The sequence below is a fragment of the Zalophus californianus genome, chromosome 7 (assembly GCF_009762305.2).
Source record: "Zalophus californianus isolate mZalCal1 chromosome 7, mZalCal1.pri.v2, whole genome shotgun sequence".
Taxonomy (NCBI): domain Eukaryota; kingdom Metazoa; phylum Chordata; class Mammalia; order Carnivora; family Otariidae; genus Zalophus; species Zalophus californianus.
Window position 1 is genome coordinate 54,230,972 of NC_045601.1, and position 26,159 is coordinate 54,257,130.

The window sequence follows — 26,159 nt, forward strand, 5'->3', positions numbered from 1 at the left end:
TGTGTCATTTAAAGCCTTTATTTCCTTGTTAATCTTTTGCTTAGATGATCTGTCCAGTTCAGTGAGGGGGGTATTAAAATCCCCTACTATTTTTGTATTATTGTCGATGTGTTACTTTGATTTTGTTATTAATTGGCTTATATATTTGGCTGCTCCCATGTTAGGGTCATAAATATTTACAATTGTTAGATCTTGTTGGATAGACCCTTTAAGTATGATGTAGTGTCCTTCCTCATCTCTTATTATAGTCTTTGGCTTAAAATCTAATTTGTCTGATATAAGGATTGCCACTCCAGCTTTCTTTTGGTGTCCATTAGCATGGTAAATTGTTTTCTACCCCCCCCCCCCCCACACCCAACTTTAAATCTGGATGTGTCTTTGGGTCTAAAATGAGTCTCTTGCAGACAGCATATCAGTGGGTCCTGTTTTTTTTTAACCAATCTGATACCCTGTGTCTTATGATTGGGGCATTTAGCCCATTTACATTCAGGGTAACTATTGAAGAATTTAGTACCATTGTATTGCCTGTCAGGTGACTGTTACTGTATATTGTCTCTGTTCCTTTCAGGTCTATGTTACTTTTAGGCTCTCTCTTTGCTTAGAGGACCCCTTTCAATATTTCTTATAGGGCTTGTTTGGTGTTTTTCAAATTCTTTTAGTTTTTGTTTGTCCTGGAAGCTTTTTATTTCTCCTTCTATTTTCAATGGCAGCCTACCTGGGTATCATTATTTTTCTCGTTTAGTGCCCTGAATATATCATGCCAGTCCTTTCTGGCCTGCCATGTCTCTGTGGATATGTCTGCTGCCAATCTAATGTTTCTACTGTTGTAGGTTAGACCTCTTGTCCCGAGCTGCTTTCAGGATTTTGTCTTTGTTTCTGAGACTTGTAAGTTTTACTATTAGATGTTGGGGTGTTGACCTATTTTTATTGATTTTGAGGGGGGTTGTCTGTGCCTCCTGGACTTTGATGCCTGTTTCCTTCCCCAAATTAGGGAAGTTGGGAGGCTTCATTCTTAAAAAAGCATGTTGGTCTTGCTCTTAATTTGACTGGCCTTTGGAAGACCTTCAGGTCTTTGAATGCTGTATTATCCAATTCTTTATAAAAAAAAAAAAAAGCTCATGGAAATTGCTTTAGAAATAGGCAGGCCATCAGTTCTTTCTGATATTTTAAACTTTATCCTCAGGGGAAGCCAGAGCATTGGGCAGTTATATGCATTATATACTGTATTCTTAACAATAAAGTAAGCTAGAGAAAATTTTATTAAGAAAACCATAAGGAAGAGAAAATACATTTACGGTACTGTACTTATAAAAAAATTCACATGTAAGTGAACCCATGCAGTTCAAACCTGTGTTGTTCAAGGGTCAACTGCATAGGAAAATGACTTAAGTTTATAATTGTATGCATTTACTTACAGCTACAAATTATTAAGTGCTTGGTCTAGCAGGCATCATGCTAGGTGCTTTCAGCACATCATTTAAATTTAATCCTCCCAACCATCCCTTGGAGTAAATATTATCTCTTTATTCAGTCAGGATACTGAAGCTCGGACAGGTTACACAGCTTGTAAATGGCAATAATAGGGCTCAAACCCAAGTTTATTTGATTTTTAAATCTGGTGGCCTTACTCACTAGGTAAGCTACTGGAAAATTTCCCACTGTGTCATACTACACAGGTTTAAGTATCTACATAAATACCTTGAGAAGCCTTTTTATTTTAAAACTTTATTCCTGGTTTTGTCCTTTCTTGTTACTTTTATCACTTTACTGATTTCCTCAACTATTTACTTTTATACCATCATAATAATATGTTTTTAATAAATTGCCTAAAATCCTTCTGGATTTATATTCCATTGAGGTGTAAAGAAAAAGAAATGAAAAAAAAAAAAAACCTCTGAAATCCTCTAATAATTTTATTTAATGTTGGCTGGGTTTTTCTCATATTATTTGCCTTTATTAAAACTTCAGGTTTATGTTCTAGTGTACACACTGCTTAAGTCACGAAATAACTGAGCAAGACCTTCTACTCTAAACTGTCCTCTGGTGCTTCTAGAACACATCTTACCCCAGGCTTGCACAGTCAATGAACATTTAACCTTGGTATAGATAATCAGATGCTTGAGGAAAGGGAGATCAAAAGTAGTTAATGAATTTTCATTAACTACTTGATCTTAACTGTTGATCTTCTCTCAACAGAAGCTACTGTGAAAATTCCATTAGCTTGTTCCATTTCCTTGACTGGAGCAGGGTATGACACAGTTTGCAGCATCCCTGAGCTCTACCTGCTGGTGCCCTGTAATGGTTCTCCTCACAGTCCTTCAGTCTAAAATCCTAAAGGGAGCCACCTGGGTGGCTCAGTTGGTTGGGTGTCTGCCTTCGGCTCAGGTTGTGATCCTGGGGTCCTGGGATCAAGCTGTTGGGCTTCCTGCTCAGTGGGGAGTCTGCTTTTTTTCCCTCTGTGCCTCCCCACCGCTCATGCTGGCTCTTTCTTGCTCATTCTCTCTCTCTCAAATAAATGGATAAAATCTTTAAAAATAAATACATAAAAAATAAAATCCTAAAGGTATTTCTTGTCCACGTTAGAAGGTAGAGGTGATTTCCTAATAGGAGTCACTGTTCCTTGTCGTTTTTAGAAGCTCCTTTTTGGTACCAGGCTCTTTTCTAGCCAGCTCAAGGTCCTCTGTGTTCCTGATGACCTGGTAGCAAAGAGCCAAAGAGAACATTCTGCCTCCCTGGTTTCAATCGATTTTCTTGGTAATGCTGGGGGCCAACACGGAACACTGACTTTCCCACTTGCTCCCTGGGCTCTAGGTGGTGTTGGGGTGCCAGGTTTTGTGATCTCATCACATTCTTTCACTCTACTGATGCTTTTGTGGTTGAATCTAACTTCTTTTTGTTTTGCTGTGTCTTATCAAGGAACTCATGTTACACTTTCACCCACCTTCGCCTTTCAGAATTGCTAACAGTTTCAGGACTTAATTAGCAGAGGTACAGAAACCATTTCCCACTTAAATTCCCAGACAATGATTTGGTAAAATTAGATCTACTAGACTTAGGGTAAAGACGGAGAAGAAAGAGAAACAAATTAGGTATTATTTCATGCTAGTTGGGTATTATGCGAGAACAGTCAATGTTTCACTTCCCTATTTCCAGATTCAAATCATCAGTGCAGCTCAAGCAGAGATACAGGAATAAGAGAAATGACAAATATCCTTTGGAAAAAATTCACTTCAAATTATACACACATTAAAAAAAGACTGGGGCAAAGATTTATTCTTTGCTTTTTACATCATATTAGCTCCTTCAATGAAGATGGTTTTCCCTTGTCATAAAAAAAAATGCAATTCTCTCTTGTGAATTTCTTCCTCATTCGCAGATTCAGAGTCATGATTTATAAGAAAACTAGTGGGCCTGGCAGAGAAAGATTTTATATAAAGCTTGTCAGACCATTTGGGAGTGGAAGGATCCTGGGAGGAGAGAAAACTATTAATGAGAAAGTAACAGACAGGCTAACTTCCTACCATGCAACATTCCAGTGGCTCTGCAGAAGGTTCTGCCACTTAGATTTTTTTCCCTCAGGTACTTCATATTTAGAAAAGACTGTTTCCTTACTAAACAAAGTGAATGTATTAAATAATAATTCAGCTTCCATATTCTTATCAGTAACATGTAAGTGCCAAATTAGAACCTGATCAACACGAGATGACAATGGTATTCTGGCAAAGACAAATCCAATGATAAAACTTTAGACTGTTAGGTAAATCTATGATTTTCGTAAAATTTTCTTTCAAATTGAATACAGATTCGTATTAATGTCTCTTTGGGCTCAAGGGACACAAACAGAGAGCACTTGTAAAGAAAGCTAAGGGGGTAAGGAAACCATAAGGAATAGAGAATCTGGGGTAAGGGAGGAGGCTATGGGCCTCCTATCTTTGGCATCCTCACCAAATTACCTACCAGTTTTTCATTTGAATATACTTGTATCTTGAAACTTTCTCACTAAAATCATGCTCCACTGCCTCCCAAGTTTCAAGTCCAATATGGTCTCTTGGTTACAACAAATGTTTCTATGATACCAGCGAGTTCATTTGTCATTGGTAAATAGGAAAATGAAGTCACATGGAGTTGTTCTGGTTCCTTTGCATGGGGTTCTGGGATGGCAGAAGTCAAATTTTCACCTTTAGCAAAACAGGAGAAAGTTTTCAGTCATTGCAGCTCTATTTTTAGAGAAATCAAGAGCGTCTACACCTGGGCTCCTCCCCAGAGAGGCATACCCCCAGTCTTGAATGACTCTGGGGCCCAACAGGTTGCACTTCCTCCAGTGCTCAGAGCTCCTCTTCTACCTCCTTTGTTCAGCACTCAGAAGCAAATATTCCCATTTTATTGTTTTTGTGCATTTTTAACATCCCCCGAGGCAGCCTCCACTACGTGTGAATTGCCTATCTGTGTGGCTGTTGAGGTTTTCTCTGGAGGTACAAATTATAGCTTTTATTAGCACTTTGGTTACAAAGATGTACAACTTCTCAGAGGCATATCCCTAAGTTTACCTTTACTCTAAGGTCTTATTAATGAACATTTTTGCAGAATGCATCATTTTCCAGGAACACGTGTCTGTGTTAATATAAAAATCCTGTACTCTATACTTAGTGGATACTTCATAAATGCTGACAGATGACTTATAATTAACTGTATCACAGGAGTTTTTAAAAAGTGATTCTAAGGAATGACTGTGTTGACACTGAACCAAATTACAGGCCTTTAGCAAGATCATCCGACTTCTCTTGAATATAAAATCTTCAAGTTATTTTAATTTGCATGCTATATTTATCACTACTGTTTCAGAGAAACAGAAGATAACTTTTCAATTTCAAAGTCTGATGAACAATCATCCATTAGTTCTTGAAGTTGAATAACAGGAAACTGTACTTGTTTTTCAAACCACTTGGCAATTTTAAGAAGCTGCTGGTCACAAAATGCACGTCCAATAAACTGAAGTCCTATTGGCAAACCTTGGTTTGAGAGGGCTACAGGGACACTCACTGCTGGCAATCCTGAAGACAAGAAAGAAACCCTATTAGCTGATTAATTTTCCATTCTAAGAAGGGGAGACTTAGTCTGCTTTCCAGTGCTAGTAGGTACAAGACAGATAAGGTTTAAAAAATGACAAAAAACATACGATAAGCATGCTTTTGTACCTTCCTTTGCTCACTTAATATATCTTGGAAATCACTGTGTATCAACTCACAGAGACTTTCTTCATTCCTTTTTTATAGCTGCATAGCACTCCATTATGTGGTTTGTACCATAATTTGTTCACTCATTCTTCTATGGTTGGGTGTTGGGCATTTAGGTAGTTTTCAGTATTGAGCTATTTCACACCATGCTTGGGTGAATTACCTTGTGTATATGTTTTTTGGTATTTTTTTTTTTTTTTAAGATTTATTTATTTATTTGAGAGAGAGAGAGAGAGCAGGGGGAGGGGAAGAGGGAGAAAATCTCAAGCAGACTCCCCACTGAGCATGGAGCCCAATGATGCAGGGCTCGATCACACCACCCGAGATCATGACCTGAGCCAAAATCAGGAGTCGGATGCTTAACTGACTGAGCCACACAGGTGCCCCATGTTTTTTGGTATTTTTGAAAGTCTCTCAGATGAATACAGATTGCTTCATCAAAAGATAAATGCATATGTAACTAGATATTTGCCAAATTCCTCTCCAAAAAAAGTTGTACTATTTTGAACTCCCATCAGCAAAATGCTTTTTCACTACAGCATTACCATCTGAATATATTGCTGAGCTTTTGAATGTTTGCCAATTTGATAGATAAGAAATAGTAACTCAGTTTTAATTCCAGGTTTGGGGCAAAGAAAGCACAAGATCCTGGGATATCTTGTTATGCCATAAAGTAAGTAAGTTTTTAGAAATTAATGGGGATAGGTCTAAAGGTTACATGTAACTTGAAAGGGCTCTTGGCCAATTTGAGCATCAAAACCAATAATGACAGTAATTGTTTATAATACACTGAGTTTTTAAAAAAGCAAAGCTGTCTTTAAAGAAGACTGCTAGCTAATATATGTAGAAAGAATGACAGAAAAATCAGCATTTTGTAATTCTCCAGGAAATAATTCAGGCAAGGATCATCAATAGACATAAACTGGGTTCAAGATTTTTGGGGAACAGGATATTCACACAATCTCAAAGTCTCACCTCACCAATTGGTTATAATTGATAAAAGGAAAAATATACTTTTACACGGAAAACACCTGGCACTTACTTCCTTAGCTAAGGAATCAACTTAGTCTCTGAAAGTGGAACAAAATGACATTTACTGTTTCCTGACATGAAGACCATGTAGTATTTCTGCCAAAATGTTTGACCCAACCCAATCATAAGGAAGCAATCTAAGAAATCCAGATTATGGATGGGATATCCTATAGGGCAAGTGCACTAGGCTCTTCAAAAAAGTCAATGTCAATTAAAACAAAAATTTTAAAAGGGGGGGATTAAACTATGCAGGCCAGAAGAAAGTGGCATAACATTTTTTAAGTGCTAGAGAAAAGAAACGTCAAGCACAAATCTTGTATCCAGTGAACATAACCTTTAAACATGAAAGGAAATCAAGCATTCTTAGAAAGTTAAAAGAATTGGTTAACAGCTGACCTACCCTAAAAGAATTGCTAAAGGAATTTAAACAGAAAGGATATGATAAAACAAAGAATCTTCATATACCAGGAAGAAATGAACATAGTAAACAAAAGTACGGGGAAATACAACAGGCTTTCCTTTACCTCTTGAGTTTTCTACATTTTGTTTGATGATTGAAACACAAATTATAAAAGTCTGATATGTTCCAAAAAAAACAAAAAAACAAAAACCAAGAACCTAAAGCAGAAAACTGAGATATTGTTCTAAATTTTAAAAAGATCATAAACAAATGTAATATATCTATGGGGAAAAACAATTTTATAAAAGACATTTTTGGTAAAATTGAGAAAATTTAAGTATGGACTATATTTGGAATATTATTATATTTGTTAGTTTTCCTAGGTGTGATAACAGAATTGTGGTTATGTGGGAGAATGTCACCATTTTTAGAAGATTTATGCTAAAGTATTTAGGGGTGAAGTATCATGATGTTGAAACTTTCAAATTATTCAGCTAAAAAAAAGTGTGCGTGTGTGTGTGTATACAGAGAGAAAGAAAGGAGAAAGCAGATTAGGCATAATGAATGAATCCAGGCAAACGTGTATCGGTATTCATTATACCATTCTTTCAACTTTTCGGTAGGTTTGAAAATTTCCAAAATAAAAGTTAAAATTACGTTATTAGTAGAATGACTCTGAGTATGCATGTGCATGGTGACTGCAAGTGCACGCATGCCTAAGCATGTGCACATACCACACATGCACACACGTACACACATTCCTAACATTCCAGAAGGACAAGCTGTTGCCTTCAGGGAACAATCTAGCTAGAACCTAAGTTGAAGACCAGGGTGCCTATCTAAAAATTTGAAGAAATTCAGAACATTCCCAAGGGATCCTCACCTGCCATATTTACAGCCTGTGTAAAAATATCATCCTGGGCGCTTCGTGTCCTGTTGTCTTCTTTAATGAACTCCAGGTATGGTACCGCCTCACTCAAGGTGGTGGGAGTCAGCAAGACATCCACTCCGGAGTTAAAAACATTCACAAAATCATTAGCAATGAGTCGTCTCACTTTCTGTGCCTTAATGAAATAATTCTCATAGTTTCTGTGGAAAAACAGATGATATTTTAAGGATTTTTTAATTTCTTTGAATCAATTTTCACACGCAAGGCTTGTGAAAGAATGACTGGATTCTTGGCCTTTATAAGCAGGCAGCACTAAGATTCCTAACAACACATATAAATGATTTTTGTTCAACTGTGCTGTTATTTCTAAAAATTTGTGTATCAGGAGTTTAATCAAAATTCACTGCTAGATACAATTCTACACATGTAATCACAAAATAGTGATATCATTAAATAAGTGGGTATCATCCACATCCAGGGGTATCATTAAACCAGAACATTTATTTTCAGGTGAAAAAAAATCAAGTGCATAGTAATTAAATGACTTTGCAAAGGTTACAAAGACGGGCAGTGGTAAAGGGAAGACTAGAACTTAGGTCTTTGGAGGCTTATTCTAATCCTTTTTCTATTATACTGTCTTACTTCATCTGTAATATAATGATAACTCATTATTATAAGGATTCTGAAGTTTTGCAAAATTCTAATACGCCATCATAATTAGACACTAGGAAACAGGCTCTGGAAACAGAAACTGGAGAAAGTATACAGTGTTTGCAATTTTATATTTTATGGATAGGCATACCCCAAGAATGGAAATGTGAAATTCAAGGAAAGAGGCTTACTTTTCTGAAGAGATTAAGGAATTAGCCACTTATAAAAGTGATTCCAAGTCAATGATGCAAAGAAAGGGAAAAAGGCACTCTTTAGATCCTCCTGAAGTGGATACAAAGGCTGGCAAAAGTCCTGTTTTAAACTTCAGTTTCCTCACCTGTAAAAATGGATGTAACTACTCCAGTCTTACTGAGGACCAAATATAATAAACATAAAAATGTGCTTTTTTTTTTACTCTAAAAGAATCCTATAGAAATATCAAATATCTTTACTATCATTTGACCACAGGGTCGACAGAGAGAGAAATGCAGGTATCACCTATAATTTATACAACAATAACACTTGATGGCTTAAATAATGCCATTAACAGCATTTCCCAAACCTCAATTTTATTCAAACACAAGCAAAAATTTGTTTTCTATTAAATTTCTTCCTACTTTAAATATGGTTCAAAAACACAACTTTTGCTTCCATTAATGATAGAAGGATGGAATTTACCCTACTATAGTAAATAGTAACATACCCTAGTATTTACCCATAGTAATTTTCCCTGCTTTATTTTGCCCAGAAAGCTAGGCAAAATAAAGCAACCATTTTCAGCTATTACAACAGGCATTCAAGAGAGAGAGTTCTGAGAGAAGGGAAGGAAATAAGTGAGCCCTTTAATTTCCCCAGCGTAATGCCTGGAGGCAGTTTCCAGGCCTCAGCCCAGACAGGAGGAACCTAAACAGAGTTTTCAGGAAGTTAGAGACGGGGACTGGAAGTGCAGGGAGGCAAAGACACCTGGAATTTGCTTGCTGAGTACCGGAGTGGAGAAAATAGCACACAGAGAGAGCTCAAGAGATCTGCAGAGTGATCCCTCAAGTCTTTGGCTGAGTACTGACGTGTGCACGTAGGGAGAGGACATTCTCAAGGCTGGGGAAAGGATCACTGAAAAGTCAAACAACTGCAAGAGCTGATACAGGGCTAGAAATAGTGTGTGTTCCTAACGGCCAAAGCAGGAAAGTCTTCATAACACATGAGGCATCTGGCAGAATTCCTCAAGGGTATTGCCTAAAGTAGAGTTAAATTAGCCTAGACAAATGGCCATTTTAGACTCATCCTTGCAAAGCTTTTTAAAAAGGAAGCCTTGGGGGGCGCCTGGGTGGTTCAGTTGGGATCAAGCCCCACATTGGGCTCCTTGCTCAGTGGGGAGCCTGCTTCTCCTTCTGCTTGCGTGCTCTCTCTCTCTGTCAAATAAATAAAATCCTAAAAAAATAAAATAAAAAGGAAGCCTCGAAAGGATCCAACAGATTCTAAGTAACTTAACTGCATCCCAGAATAAAGCCCAGCACCATTTAAAGGAATACAACAAAAATGCAGCTAACGACAATGTAAAAGTTGCCACGCCCAGCCATGCAAAAAAGCAGAAAATATAACCCATAACTAGGGGGTAAAAAGCAATCAATATAAAGAGATCCAGAAACAACAGAAATGTGGGAATTAGCAGATAAGAACATTAAAACATGTATTTACTCCTGTAAATATGTTCCATATGTTCAAGAAAGTAGAAGAAAACATGGTATCATGAAGACATTGAAGAGATAAGAAGACCTACTTGGAAGTTCTAGGAATGAAAAATACAAAATAGGAAATAAAAATGACATTGGATGCGACTGACAGCAGGTGATACAGATCAGTGATTCTGAAGATAGTAATAGAAACTATCCAAAAGGAAGCACAGAGAAAAAGACTAAAAAAGGAAAAACAAAACAAAAACAAAAAACAAACACCAGGATGGAGCCATCAGTGCGCTGTGGGACAACATCAAGCAGATTAACGTACGTATGAATGGAGTCCCAGAAGTGGGAGGTCAGAAAAAATATTTTAAAGAAACAGTGGCCAAAACTTTTCCAAATTTGATTAAAATGGGCATGGCAACTTTTACATTGTCATTTGCTGCATTTTTGTTGCATTCCTTTAAACGGTGCTGGGCTTTGTTCTGGGATGCAGTTAAGTTACTTAGAATCTGTTGGATCCTTTCGAGGCTTCCTTTTTATTTTATTTTTTTAGGATTTTATTTATTTGACAGAGAGAGAGAGCACGCAAGCAGAAGGAGAAGCAGGCTGAGCAAGGAGCCCGATGTGGGGCTTGATCCCAAGTGAACCACCCAGGCGCCCCCCAAGGCTTCCTTCTTAAAAAGCTTTGCAAGGATGAGTCTAAAATGGCCTTTCATCTAGGCTAATTTAACTCTACTTTAGGCAATATGATTAAAATGATAAACCCACAGATCCAAGAAGCTCAACAAACCCCTAAGCAAGAAGAAATATGCAGAAAACCACACCAAGACACATCACAGTCAAATTCCTGAAAACCAATGATAAAGTCTTAAAATCAGCTGGGGGCGGGGGGGGGGGGGGAAGACATGTTATACACAGAGGAACAAAGACAAGAATGACAATAGACTTCTCAGAAACTATGCAAGTCAGGAGGCAACAGAACAAGATCTTTAAGGCACTGAAAGAAAAACCATCAATCTAGAATTTGATACCCAGAGAAAATATCAAAATTAAAGGTAAAATAAAGACTTTTACATATAAACAAAAGCTGAAAGAATTCATTGCCAGCAGGATTGTACTACAAGAAATATTAAAGTTCTTTAGGGAGAAACAAAATTATACCAGATGGATATTTGGATCTATCCAAAGGAATAAAAAGCACCAGAAATAGCAAATATCTGGACAAATATAAATGACTTTTTTTCTTGTTTTAAATCTCTTTAAGAGAAAAGTTATTATTTAAAGAAAAAGTAAAAGGCGGCACGAAAAGAGGTTAAAAGAAAGAACAGATAGGACAAATTGAAGACAAACAGTAAAAATCAGATTTAAATGTGGCTCAAATGAAAATAATTATGTTCATTAAAAATAAACTGTGGATTCCTAATTCAATTAATTTGTGTTTTTTGAACAAAAGGTAGTAGAAGAATGACAAAATTGTAAACTGAGGTACCACATGAAGAAAAAAAAATGTTAGGAGTTGTTATAGTTCCTGGCACATAAATTGACTTAAGACTAAAAAAAAAAAAAAAGTATACCCAAATTCCATTTTTCCTATCACTCATGTCTGTCCTCCCCTCACAAAACAAATGAACAAGCAAACAAAACCCCTCAAAACAAAAAAGCTGACTTAAGTTCCCTGACTCAGAGATAGGGAGGCCAGCAGAAATTCTCACTTCCTTTTGTCAATACCCTCAACCGGTGACCATAGAGAAGCTTTCGGACTCCTCTCCTTCAGTTTCTTTATATGCTGTTACAGTGACCTAGATAGTCTATCAACTTGTGCCCTGAGATACACAATTTGATTCTGATCAGTTATATATTAGGCAAATGCAACATTTTCCACTTAATGAAAGTCTTTGCTTAGAAAACCTCTCAGCAACATTCCATTTTCTTTTCCTACTCGAAAATCATTACAATCATCTGGTCAAAATAGAAGAGTTTTATTTTTTTAAAGTTTTTATTTTAATTCCAGTTAATTACCATACAGTGTACAATATAGTGATTCAACAATTCCATACATCACCTGGTGCTCAGGTGCTCATCATAAGTGCACTCCTTAGTCCTCATCACCTATTTAACCCATCCCCCCAACTACCTCCCCTCTGGTAACTATCAGTTTGTTCTCTATAGTTAAGAGCCTGTTTCTTGGTTTGCCTCTCTCTCCCCCTGCCCCACCCCTTGCTCATTTGTTTTGTTTCTTAAATTCCACAAGTGAAATCATATGGTATTTGTCTTTCTCTGACTGACTTCTTTCACACAGCATAATACTCTCTAGCTCCATTCATGTCATTGCAAATGGCAGGATTTCATTCTTTTTTATGGCTGAATAATATTCTATTGTGTATATATACACCACATCTTCCTTATCCATTCATCAACTGATGGACCCTTGAGCTGCTTCCATATCTTGGCGACTGTAAATAACGCTGCTACAAATATAGGGATGCATGCATCCTTTTGAATTAGTGTTTTTGTATTCTTTGGGTAAATACCCAGTAGTGTGACTGCTGGATAATCCTATTTTTTTTTTTTAAGATTTTATTTATTTGACAGAGAGAGACACAGCGAGAGAGGGAACACAAGCAGGGGGAGTGGGAGAGGGAGAAGCAGGCTTCCCGTGGAGCAGGGAGCCCGATGCGGGGCTCGATCCCAGGACCCTGGGATCATGACCTGAGCTGAAGGCAGACGCTTAACTGACTGAGCCACCCAGGTGCCCCTGGATAGTCTTATTTTTAACTTTTTGAGGAACCTCCATACTGTTTTCCACAGTGGCTGCACCAGTTTGCATTCCAACAGCGCAGGAGGGTTTCTTTTTGTCCACATCCTCACCACCTGTTGTTTTTTGTGTTTTTGATTTTAGCAATTCTCACAGGTGTGAGGTAATATCAGTTTTGTTTGCAGGAAAAGAGTTTTACTATGGAACATAATCAAGTATTTTTAGGCTTTTTGTTTTCAAGCTTTACCAAAATACAATTGACATATAAAATTGTGTAATTTTAAGGTGTACAATATAATTGGATAGATGTATATATTGTGAGATGATTACCACAATAGGGTTAATTAACACATTTGTCACCTTATATAATTACAATTGTGTGTGTGTGTGTGTGGTGAGAACATTTAAGATGTACTCTCTTAGCCATTTTCAAGTATATAACACAGTACTCTTAATTATAGTAACTATGCTGTATATTATATCCCCTGAACTTATTAATCTTTTTTTTAAAGATTTTATTTATTTATTTGAGAGAGGGAGAGAGAGAACATGAGTGGGGTGAGGGGCAGAGGGAGAAGCAGGCTCTGTGGGGCTCAATCCCAGGACTCTGAGATCATGACCTGAGCTGAAAGCAGATGCTTAACTGACTGAGCCACCCAGGCCAGAACTTATTCATCTTATCACTACAAGTTTGTACCCTTTGACCAATATCTCCCTATTTCCCCTAGCCCACAGACTCAGGCAACCACCATTGGATACTTAGGTTGTTTTCATGTCTTAGCTATTGTGAATAATGCTCTGAGATAATGATTTCATTTCCTTTGGATATATACTCAGAAGTAGGATTGCTGGATCATATATGGTAGTTCTATTTTTAATTTTTTGAGGAACCTCCATGCTGTTTTTCATCATGGTTGTTCAAATAATATTTTTGGAAAAAGTAATCCTAAATATCTTCCCTGAAGGGATACACAGATGAGCAAAATGCTTTCTGTCCTTGAGGGAATGTAAAAAAACTGCAGGAGTTTTTCATTACAACAATCATTCTTGCCTTTTCACACTTCTCCTGTCCTCTTAGACAGACTTGGTGGTATGCAAGATGAATCCTATTCGCAAGATGAATAAATTTATATTGAAGACAATCTAAGTAGGAGCCCTAGTAATTTAGAATTCTTTCTTGGAGCAAACAGATACATAATGTAGGGGAAGACTAAGTTAATTTGCTAAATTTTTCAAGATACACCAATGTAATTTCCTGCTTAAGTCTCTAACAACAATAAGCCAACATGGCAAAAATAGGGGACATTTAATGAGGTTAAAATTCTTCAGGGCTTCCTACTTAGTTTTGTACTAATCATTTAGCTAGAGTGTGAATGTTTTTTTGCATTTGAATAACCAGAAACTAAAAGTACTATAAATAGGCTTTTAATTATAATTTCTAATTCAAATCATAAGGATTTTGCTTCTTTAGCAAATATCTCAACTCATAAGACCTGGTAGACATGCTACTAATGTACTCTTGAGTGTTCAAAAATGGAGAAAATTCCTAATTACTTACTCTTTTATTTTTTTAAGATTGCATTTATTTACTTGAGACACAGCGAGAGCACAAGCAGGGGGAGTGGGAGAGGGAGAAGCAGGCTTCTGCTGAGCAGGGAGCCCGATGTAGGGCTCCATCCCAGGACCCCGGGATCATGATCTGAGCCGAAGGCAGACGCTTAACCGACTGAGCCACCCAGGCGCCCCACTACTTACTCTTTTAATAAGAAAAAATTTCCTGAGAGAATTCTTCCTCTCACCACATCATTAAACCCTTCCCGCCTGGTTGCAGCATACATGGCTTCAGTAGACACGTTGATGTCACACCTATGACCTAAAAACAAAAAAATTGAAAAGGAAGTAAAGTTCTGGCTGAAAAGCAAGTGTAGATTCACATTTCTGACCAATACTAAAATTGTGGGAGACTGTCCTTAAGTGGCTCCTCTTCTTTATCTGCCAAGAAGCAAGGAGAGAGGAGAAAATAACCAATAGGGAAACTTCATTTGTTCACCTCCTCATCTATCCATCCATCCCTCCATCCATTCATCCATCCATTCCTCCTACCCTCCTCCATCCATCCATCCAAATATCTACTGAACTCCTACCATGTGCCAGGCACCACATTTGATAGACCGAGAATACGAAGATAAGACCCTATTCCTGTAAAATATTCACAGTTCAGAGAGGGGAGCCGAACATACAGAGATATTTATGATGAACAGTGTATGCAGAAGGCTAAATGACAAAGGTAAGAGGACTCGCTGGTTTACTTGTCTAAATCATCAACATTAACTCCGGGGATAATTTTTTTTATCATGAATAAGTAAAACTTCCAAATGTTGGAGACAACTACCTTACAAATCCCAAACACAGCCATCTTACCATATTCTAGCCCATCAAATCTTGCCATATTTGATGCCACTTCCGATGTACACAATACATGGTAGCAGACAATTGAGTAACTGGTGTGAGGCAGGGACACTTCGATTACTTTGGCCCCCTCAGACTCAAAGAGGTTAGCAGCTTTGGACCAAAAAGATCGCACTTCACTTGATAATTCTGGTGCAAGATATTCCTTATTGGAAAAAGCCAAGATACAGAAATTAGAACATCTGTATAGATGGTTTTATAAAAATATGTACTTTAGGACCTTTGGCAATACATTAGAAAATCTGATTAAATTGCTAGTAGGTAACTAGAAAAACTGAACTAATTTTAGAGTGTTGATGGCATGACAAGCACTGTACTAATTATTTATAAGCTGGATATAACAATATTAAAGATGAGAGAAATGGCCAGAGAACCCATATTTGTTAAATGTTCATTATCAGATACTCTGCTAGATGCTTTTCAAAGGTCCTCTCACTTAATGCTTTTGCAGAAACTTTTGGATAAGGAGTCTCAGATTGAACATTTTTTTTTTTTCAAGTGGGCTCCATGCTGGAGCCCAACATGGGACTTGAACTCAAGATCAAGACCTGGGCTGAGATCAAGAGTTAGATGCTTAACCAACTGAGCCACCCAGGTGCCCCCTCCCTTAATGCTTTTAACAATCCCATGATGTAGGTATTATCATCCTTCATTTTATTAATGAAAAATACTGAGACTGGACAAGTTCAGTAACTTTCCTGAAGTTACACAGCAGGTAAGTAGAGGATCTCGGATTCTAAACTGGTCTCTTCCCACAACCTGTGCTTTCTCTAAATCCTTAAAGGAAGGCCCAGCTATTAACTGAAAATTATAAAGAAAGTATCTCTCTCTCAAATGGGGGCAATTTTATCTCTTTCTCTCAACCAGGGGACATTTGATAATGTCTGCATACATTTTTGTTTGTGGGGTTGTGCTGTGGTGGGGGCGCTACTTCTGAGGGAAAAGGCCAGTGATGCTGCTAAACGTCTTACAACGCATAGGACAGTGTCCCACAACAAAAAATTATCTGAAAAATTACTGCTAAGTTTAAAATTTAAAAAGCTTTGGGCGCCTGGGTGGCTCAGTTGGTTAAGCGACTGCCTTCAGCTCAGGTCATGATCCTGGAGTCCCGGGATCGAGTCCCACATCGGGCTCCCTGCTCAGCAGGGAGCCTGCTTCTCCCTCTGACCCTCTTCCCTCTCGTGCTCTCTATCTCTCATTCTCTCTCTCTCTCAAATAAATAAAATCTTTAAAAAAGCTTTTTAAAGGTCAGTAATTTAACATATTTACTTTCACATATGAATTACTCAGGTGCTACTGTAATAAATGTAGTAGTAATACTAATAATGGTAGTAAAGATGGTAATGTGTATTAAGCCTTTACTATGCAAGGTATGGCTCTGGGCTATGTTGTTTACATACGGGGTTAGCAGATTATGGCCTACCAGCCAGATATAACTTGCCAGTTATTTTTGAAAATGAAGTTTTACTAGAGCACAGCCACACTCTTTCATTTACATATGGTCCCTGGCTGCTTTCACACAACAGTGGCAGAGTTAAATAGTGACAGTAAAGACCGTATGGCCCACAAAGTCTAAAATATTTACCATCTGACCCTTTACGGAAAATGTTTAGACTCCTGCTTAACATGACTGATTTTTTTTACTGAGGTATAACTGACATACAACATTATGATCGTTTCAACATATGATTCAATATTTGTATATATTAAGAAATGATCACCACAATAAGTCCAAGTTAATATCCATCACAAAACACAGTGACAGTTTTTTCCCCTTGTGATAAGAACTTTAAGAACTACTCTCTTAGTAACTTTCAAATATGCAGTACGGTATTATTAACTACAGTCACCATGTTGTATATTATATCCCCACGATGATTGCCAAATTTAAACCTTACTACTCTGAGATCAACACTGTTATTATCCCCATGTTGTAGACTGGGAAATTGAGCTTAGAATAAGTCATGTGCTCAGGCTGCATAGCTAATAAAAGTGGCAGAGCAGGGTTCAAACCCAACCAGTTTGTCTCCCAAGTCTGTTGCTCTGTGGTTGACTTGACAGTATTTCTGTAAAGTAATAAAAGGGAAGAGTTACCTTTGGAATTCCTATACATAGTTTGTTCACATCTGCAAAAGTGGGAAGTGTAAATGGTTTAACAGGATCCTGTATTGTGGTAGAATCTTTGGGGTCATGCCCAGCCAGCATACCTGTAAAGAAAAATACTCAGGAATGACAGACATATTGTTTTACAGTGAAACTTACAATGTTTTGAAACTCTATGGAATCATATAAATACCTAACACAATTGCTGCATCATCCACACATCTGGTTAAGATTCCTGGCACATCCATTGAATTCACCAGCGGAATGAGGCCATGACGAGAAACTAAGCCATAGCTTGGTTTGAAACCAACAACCCCACAGTGGGCAGCTGGATTTCTGGTCGATCCTCCTGTGTCTGATCCTAAAGCCCTGGAATTTAAATGGAATTTTCTTTAGGAGAATGACATATCTGCCATTATATCTGGAATCTATTTTTAAGTGTATACTTTTAAATTTTATTTCCCCCGGTTATACAAAAGTAAGACATGCTTGTCTCAGAGAACTCCTAAAATATAGAAAAAGTGTAAAGAGGTAACAAAATATTCTACCGCCTGGGGCAAACACTGTTAACATTTTGGCCTATTAACTTCAAGACTTTTTTAAAATGCAGTTTTCTTTCATGGCTCAGGTCATTCTGTAATTGTAAGTTCCCATCTCTTTTTTTCTTATCATGAGCCTTTTGCTAGCTCATTAAAATCACTGAAAATTTAAAATATGTATAGTATTCCATCATATCAATTAGTGATTCCCAGGATTTTAAAGCCCGTTCTCCTATCAGTATACATACAGATACCTTATACCTTCCTTTAATGGTAGTTTTACAGTATGCTTTTATAAACTAAACACACTTCTCCCAGAAATTCATACACAGAACCTTCCACTACCTCATTTAGAATCATGGATAGAAATGTACTTTAATTTATTTAAACATTTATGTTGTTGCCAAGAAGGATAATAACTACATAATAAACTACTTTGTAATAAACACCTGTAAACATAAATCTTTGCCCATATGTCTGATTATTTTTTAGGCTGGCTTCCAAGAAGTAGAGTTAATGAGCCATAGGGTCTGCCTGTTATTCTAAGTTCTTAATCTGTATTGTCAAATGACTTGTCAGAGAGGTTCTGCCAATTTATATTTCCAACTGCAGTCAATCACATTTGGCCTTATGTTTTATTATCATCACTGAGTACTAGCAGTTCTTAAACGTTGGTTATCTGAATAACCAAAAAGCTTTGTTAATGTGCATTTTTGAATAATTTTTCACATTTATTTGTATTTGCATTACCCAACTATGAAGTGCTCATTTCTTTGCTCAGTTACCTATAGAGTATGTTTTTCTTATTAAAAACAAAACCAAAAACTAATCTTGAGGACATTTTGTTAAGTGAAATAGGTCAGTTATAAAAGCACAAATACTCAATAATAATTTTCACTCTAGGTACCCTAGAGTCTTCAAGTTCATAGAGACAGAAAGTAAAAGAGTGATTGCCAGGGGTTGGGGGGACAGGCAAATGGGAAGCTGTTGTTTAAAGGGTACCAAGTTTCAGTTCTGCAAATGAACCAAGTTCTGGAGATTGGTTGCACAACAATGTGAATGTATTTAACACTGAACTGTACACTTAAAAATGGTTAAGATGGTAAATTTTAGGTTATGTAGATTTTACCATAATTAAAAATTTGTTTAAACTTTAACTATTTCAGAGAAAAAAGGTTTTTCTGATTAGAAAAGTGTATGTGCCAACTACAAAATTTAAAATATTGTGTAAGTATATGGTGTATAAAGTGAAATTTCTCTTATAATCAATCATTGCCTCCCTAACAATCCCATTATCAGTTTTGATATACTCATCCAGACACTTCCATGCAACTAACATATATACGTATGTAATTATTACTTTTAACAGGAAGAAGGTCATACTGTATGTAGTATTCTGCAACTTATTTTCTACATAACAGTGTATCTTTGATATCTTTCCGACACTACAAAGCCCTCTCACTTATTCCTTTTAGTGGGTACATAATACTCCAACAACCTTCCTGTTTTTAAAACTATTATAGAAGAAGCAAATCAAAAGGGGGGGGAACAAAGCAGAACACCTGATAATTTGGGACCCATTCAATCTGAAGTTACTTTGGGTCTGTGCTTCTCTTGACTATACCCAGAATAAAGCTTTGGACTGAACAAGGCTCCTACCAGTCACATGGCCCTTGAGCTCTACAGAAAATGCAAATTAGATTGTCTTTCTTACCAAGTCCGCGTAAGCTACGAAATCAGGCTGTTGCTTTCACAATTTCTAAAAGGACACATTTTCTTATTAGGATTCACTGACGGCTGTATAAAAGTAAAACCTACATTTCCATAGGAATTATGTGTCAAAATGCCATATCTTCTCTGAGCACATTCAGAAAGATGAACATTAAGTAGCATGATGAGAGGAGAAAAAGCACCTAATCTTGCAGTCCTAACTTGTTGGGACTCTCATTAATATTAATGCAATGTTATAAAATTCCACAGAGAGGAAATGAAATGGTTTTACTTGTAAATAAGATTTCAGAGAAACTAAAAAAAAAAAACAAAACTCAAGAATCTAAATCTCCATAGCTCTAAAAAATATAAATAATTTTTTGGTAGCAATGTCTGTGACAGCTTAGTTTTAGCGGATAATTAAGGAGAAATAAAGTACATACAGTACTACTAAAGAAACACACTCAATTTTATACTGAAACTGAGAAAGTAAATAACAGTGGTATTTATTTACTCTTCTTTAGGTGGTTAAGAAATGCTTTACAAATGGGACTTAAAACATAAAGCATGATGGATGGATTCTTCCCAAATACAAAAATAGAACAGTTGAACAACTCCTAACAAACGTGAAGAAAACTTTACTCCTTGATATACATTTTTAGTTGCAGATTTATGAAAACACTATTTTAAATATCCTACTGATACCTATCAGGAACATTTTTTCTCCCCCCCCCCCCTTTTTTAGACAAAAGCCTGATTTAGCTGAAGGATAAACCATAATTAATAGCTCAGCAGCACTCAACTAAAGCCATGGTATCTTAGTCCCTAAATATTTGTATCATCGGTCAGCAGACACCCAAATAAATTATTTTAAAAATGAAATTCAATTACGCTAACTGGTTTATTCTGCAAGATCCATAAAATCATGTTTTTTAAGAAAACCAGATACTATAGAGGAAGAGTTTAAATATTAAAGTTAAATGTATAAAATACACATTACATATACTGTACAGTTGAGCATATTCATAAGATACAATTTTTATATACCATCGAGCACAAATCACTCACTGAAAAGAAATAAAAATAGCACGTATGAACTACTCTATTGTTGGATTCTGAGGATGGTTTATGACTATTTGTATTTGGTTGGGCTTTACAGTACAAACAGAAAAAAGCACCTTACGCAAAGCATGTGAACGCCGCTACCGCCGCCGCACTCCCTCCTGAGCTTCCTCCAGTTATAAGCCAATTTGAATCCTCATTCTCACCATGGGCCTTCTGCTTCCTCTTTTCTCTATATTGTTTTGAATAACTCCAGGGGTTTTTAACTGGTCCAAATACACCATCTGTGCTTCCAGATCTGAGATGAAGTGAAGCAAGATATCTTTAATGAAACTTTCATTTTATATGAGAATTTCACCTCCTGATTATATTATTTGCTCCTAACACTGTATAATCCACTGGAACTTGAATTGGGAAAAGCCAAAAAGCCTGCTTAGATGTAGTCTTCATTAATTAGATGGTTGAGGAGGTGGAGGATGGGAAATAAGAGCATGTGGGAGAAAGTAGAGAAAACCAGTCTGTTAAGAAAAGGGGATTTTTACCCCAGTTGATCATCCAATTCAGCTTATGATGATTTCCCTTGTAAATCAAGGTCTTGCAGTTGAAGAGTGTAATAAACACTCAAAGAGTTAACAAGAAGTCCTCAGAAGGATTCCCTCTATTAACCGGATGTTTTAAGACAAGCGTAAGTTAAATAATAACTTATTTTAAAAGTTCTGAAATAATTTCAATCTTACAGGTAAATTGGAAAAATCAAAATAATATGAAAAGGACTTTATACCCTTTACCCAGATTCACCTATTATTAACAAATCACCCAATTTGTTTTACCATTTGTGTGCTTTATGTGTGTCTGTAACATATACAAATACTTTTTGTTTCTGAACCACGTAAGGGTAAATTAGGTTTATCAAGGCCCTTTACTCCTAAATATTTTAGTATGTATCCAGTGTGCATTTCCTAACAGTAAGGGTCTTCCCTTATGCAGTCACAGTACGGTTATCAATCTCAGTAGACTTAACATTCATACAATATTTTTATCTAATCCACTGTATGTAATCCAATTTGGTCAGCTGATCCAATAATGTCCTTTACAGCATTTTACCCCCTCCCAGTACAGTCTCAAGTCAGGTATTGCCTTTAGTTATCATCATCTCTTTAGCCTCTTTTTGTACATTTTAAATCATTTACCAGCCAATGGACATTGAGTTATTTCCAGTTTTTGGTAATTATGAATAAAGCCACAATAAATATTGTACTGAAAGACCCTAGCCATTGCTTTTGTGTAAATATGAGTCTTCATCTCTTGGGTAAATATGTAGGACTGAGAATGTTGGATCATATGATGTTTAACTTTATAAGAAACTGGCAAACTATTTTCCAAAACGGCTATACCATTTTGCATTTCCTACCAACACTGTATGAGATACTCAATTGCTCTGCATCCTTGTCAGCACTTGATACTGTCATTTTTAAGCCATTCTAACAGGTGTATGTATCTCCTTGTGGTTTTAATTTGCATTTCCTGAATGACTAACCATGCTCAGCTTTTTTTTCATGTGTTTAGTGCCAACTATATATCTTCTTTGATGAAATGTCTGCCTACGTATTTTATCCATTTTTTTTTTTTTTTAATCGGGCTGTTTTCTTATTTTTGAGTTGGGTAAGGTTCTATATATACTGGATGCCAGTTCTTTCTCAGATATATGTTTTGCAAAGATTTTCTCCCAGGCTGTGGCTTGTTTTTTATTTTTTAGTAGTGTATTTTAAAGTAGAGAAGTTAATTCTAGTGAAGTCCAATCTATCAGTTTTTTATTTTATGGATTGTATTTCATGTGTCTCATTTAAAAAATCTTTGCCTAACTCAAGGTCAGAAAGATTTTCTCCTACATTTTCTTCTATAAGTTTTAAGTTATACTTTTCCTTAGGCTCTTCTTCCCTCTTAGGGAATATTTTCATAGCCTTTCTTCATTTTTTATGATATTCATATTTTAATAGAATGTTTCTCATTTCAGACTTATCTTTTATTTCCTTGTTATTAGTTTCAGGTTTAACATTTTCAGCTGGAATACTGCATAGATGATGGTGTGTCCTTAGGGAATCACATCTAGTATTACACGATGTCCACTTACCCTCACTGATTATGTTCATTTTGATCAGCTGTTCAAGGCAATGTCCTAATGACCAATGTTCAAGTTTACTCTCTTGGATTAATTCATTCAACATTTATTTGCTGAGTGCCAAGAGATACCACTGTAAATAAGAGAGTCAAAGATTCTGCTTCTATGAAACAGGGAGCACAAACCAAGCAAATATTACAAATGTGACAAGTATTATAAAAGGGAAAATAGAAAGCACTTTTGGTGACACACTGAATGCTTTCTCTCCCAAATCAGGAACAAGGCAAGGATATCTGCTCTTACTACTTCTACTCAGTGTTGTACTAAAGTCCTAACCAACACAATAAGAAAGAGAAATAAGAAGAAATAAAACTGCCTCTATTTGTAGGCTACACGATCATCTACATACAATATATCAAAGAATCTACAAAGATCAACTAGAACTAAAAAGAGAGCTTAGCAAGGTCATGGGATATGAGGTCAATATAGAAAAATCAATTATATTTCTATATACTAACAAACAATTAGACATTACAAAAAATACCATTTATCATTAAAAAAATGAAATACCTGGGGGGGGTGCCTGGGTGGCTCAGTCAGTTAAGCATCTGCCTTTGGCTCAGGTCATGATCTCAGGGTGGATGGCGGGGATGGAACCCTGCGTCATCAGGTTCCCTGCTCAGCAGGGAGTCTGCTTCTCCCTTTCTCTGCCCCTCCCACCAACTCATGCTCTCTCTCTCTAATAAATAAATAAAATCTAAAAAAAAAAGTTGAAATACTTGGGAATAAATCAAATAAATTACATACAAGGTTTATATGCAAAAAATCATAAAAATACTGCTGAGAAAAATTAAAATCTAAATAAATGGATAGATATAAAGTGTTCATGGATCATAAGATACATATTAAGATGTCAAATCTCCCCAACTTGATCTATAAATTCACAATCATAAAATCTTATCAAGCTTCTTTGTGGAAATCAGCAAGCTGATTCTAAAACTTCTATGGAAATGCAAAGGACCTAGCATATGTAAAATAATTTTGAAAAAGAAAAACTGTTAATGGACTCTCACTACCTAATTCCAAGGCTTACTATAAAGCTACAGGAACTGGGGCACCTGGGTGGCTCAGTAGGTTAAGCGTCTGCCTTTGGCCCGGGGTCCTGGGATCGAGCCCCACGTCAGGCTCCCTCCTCAGTGGGGAGCCTGCTTTTCCCTCTTCTTCTGCCCTTCCCCCAGCCCACTCGTGCTCTCTCACTCTCTCTTGCTCTCTCAAGTAAATAAATAAAATCTTAAAATCAAGATAGCATATCAAAGTAAGTAGAGGGATCAACAGAACAGAATCCAGAAACAGATCTATATATGTATATATGCTCCAACTGATTTTTGACAAAGGAACCAAGGTAATTTAATGAGGAAAGGATAATCTTTTTTTTTTAACAAATAGGGCCAGAACTATTGGACACCTGTGCAAATAAATGAACCTTGGCTTTATTCACACCACATATAAGAAAATTAACTCAAATGGATCATGAATCTAAAGGTAAAAACTTTAAGACTTCTAGGAGAAAAATTTTTGTGACTGTGGGTCAGGTAAAAATTTCTTAGTTAAGATACAAAATGCATTAATCATAAAAAAAAAAAGATGAAGTGGACTTCATCAAAATTAGGAACTTTCACTCTTTGAAAGGAAAGTTCAGAGAACAAAAAGACAAGCCAGAGACTTGGAGAAATTATTTGCAAATTACCTATCTAACAATGGACCTGAATCCAGAATATATAAAAGAACTCTTAGAACTCAGTAGGACAAACAGCCCAATTAAAAAAAAAAGGGCAAAAGATTTGAATAAATACTTCACCAAAGAAGAAACATGGGTAGCAAAATAAACACATGATGTTTAACATCATTAGTCATCAGGGCAACGCAGACTAAAACCAAAATGAGATCTGACCATATATGCATTAAACAGTAAAACATAATTCCACAGAGGGACTGAGAAACTGGCATTAGAGTCCTCAAGAAATCACCTCAGGGCTTTTGGGTACCTACATTTAATGAAATTAAAGACAAAGATGAAAGAAATACAAGAGAAGAAAATTTTAATTTTACTTACCCCATTGCAAACTCATCTAAATTTGTTTTTCCCATCAGGACAGCTCCCTTATCCAACAACTTCTGAACAACTGTAGCATTGTAAGGTGGTACATAACCTGAAAAAATTATTTTTATTGTAGGAGAGAAAACAGTGAACACGTAAGTCACATGCAAGAAACAAGATTTTAAACTACAACTAAGCTATTCATATTGGCATGTATTAATTATTCCTAATTTGAGTAGCAGGTAGTACTTTCTTCCAAAAACTAGTTAATTTTAATCTTTCTACTGCTAATTGCTCCATTTTCCAAAGGCAATGGTATATTCACTATTTTTATCATCTAAAAACTAACAGTTACTACTACACAATACTGAATGATAGAGATGTACCCAATTCATTTGAAACTAATAGCATATCATTATTTTGCTCATTGTACTTGAAATGCTATATCCCATAGTAATTTTTTATCTATTTCCAGTCAGAAATTGATCTTTATTCTCAACTGAAATTTCATCTAGTGTGTACTCCATGACAATTATCAACAATCTACCTATCAGAGGAACCTGGGCCATATTTCTCATAGACTTTCTTTTAGTGTGTAGCACTCTGAACAAGATTTTGCCATGCCTTTTTCCTTCTAGGATCCAGAAATCTTGAGAAACAGGTTTCCTTTTGACCTACTAAACTGTAAAGAATAAAACTAAGCATCACTATAAACTCAGATAAATATAGTGATATAAGAGATGGAGGAGTTGGGAAACAAAAAACAGCTAGACAATAAAAGCGAATCCTCAGACCACCCTCACGAGAGGGGTGATGACAGCCCCTTCCTCCCTAGTCCCGTGGTATCAATAAGTGGGAGTCAGAGGGCACTGCGTGTGTGTGTGGTGGTCAGTTAGTAAATCTCCCCAAGTAGGATTTCTAAAACATCTTAAATAGGATACATCCATTAAGCTGGCCTACCTCTAAGGGATAATTTTGAATTCCGAAAGAGCCAATAGTAAAAATATTCCAGCCTAAGTACTTCTTTTGCAGATATAATTTGTCTGAGAATACTTTGGTGCTTTAGTATCTTATCTTTAAGCTGAAAAAATAGTTTCATAAAACTATTAATGCTCTGGTCAATTAAACTTTACCTTTCAGCATGTTTGATGCACATGTTGTCTCAATGCTGGACGTGCTAAAGTTGTCTTTTACTGCAACAGGAATTCCATCTAAATCCCCAAGTGAGTGACCTGCGTTAAAAAGCCAAAAGAATAGGAGCTATATCCAGAATATAAAGACACATTAATACTAGTTATTACAATAACTATTAGTTTTTGGTAAAGATACTTCTTCATAAATCAAGTTGATGTTAGAAATTATTACAGTTGGGCATTAGAAAGCATCACATGCCCATTAGCCTTATTTTTATTGTACCTC

The 26,159-nt window shown here is 36.4% G+C and overlaps 1 protein-coding gene across 5 annotated transcripts in view; it reads right to left on the reverse strand.

Moving 5' to 3' along the window:
• Positions 1–896: 896 nt before the first annotated feature.
• QRSL1 (glutaminyl-tRNA amidotransferase subunit QRSL1) overlaps positions 897–26,159 on the reverse strand; it is a 33,367-nt gene continuing 8,104 nt past the window's right edge. For 2 of the 5 annotated variants that reach the window (XM_027601952.1, XM_027601956.1), the window contains exons 3-11: positions 25,874–25,972; positions 24,756–24,852; positions 20,645–20,821; positions 17,406–17,581; positions 17,204–17,316; positions 15,062–15,254; positions 14,396–14,513; positions 7,550–7,755; positions 4,046–5,051 (exon numbers count right to left, since the gene is read on the reverse strand). In XM_027601952.1, coding sequence (XP_027457753.1) covers positions 4,831–5,051; positions 7,550–7,755; positions 14,396–14,513; positions 15,062–15,254; positions 17,204–17,316; positions 17,406–17,581; positions 20,645–20,821; positions 24,756–24,852; positions 25,874–25,972 — 1,400 coding nt within the window. In that variant the 3' untranslated portion in view covers positions 4,046–4,830. Of the gene's footprint in view, positions 5,072–7,549; positions 7,756–14,395; positions 14,514–15,061; positions 15,255–17,203; positions 17,317–17,405; positions 17,582–20,644; positions 20,822–24,755; positions 24,853–25,873; positions 25,973–26,159 lie in introns of all 5 variants that reach the window. The other 3 variants (XM_027601953.2, XM_027601955.1, XM_027601954.1) reach the window with 3 other exon arrangements.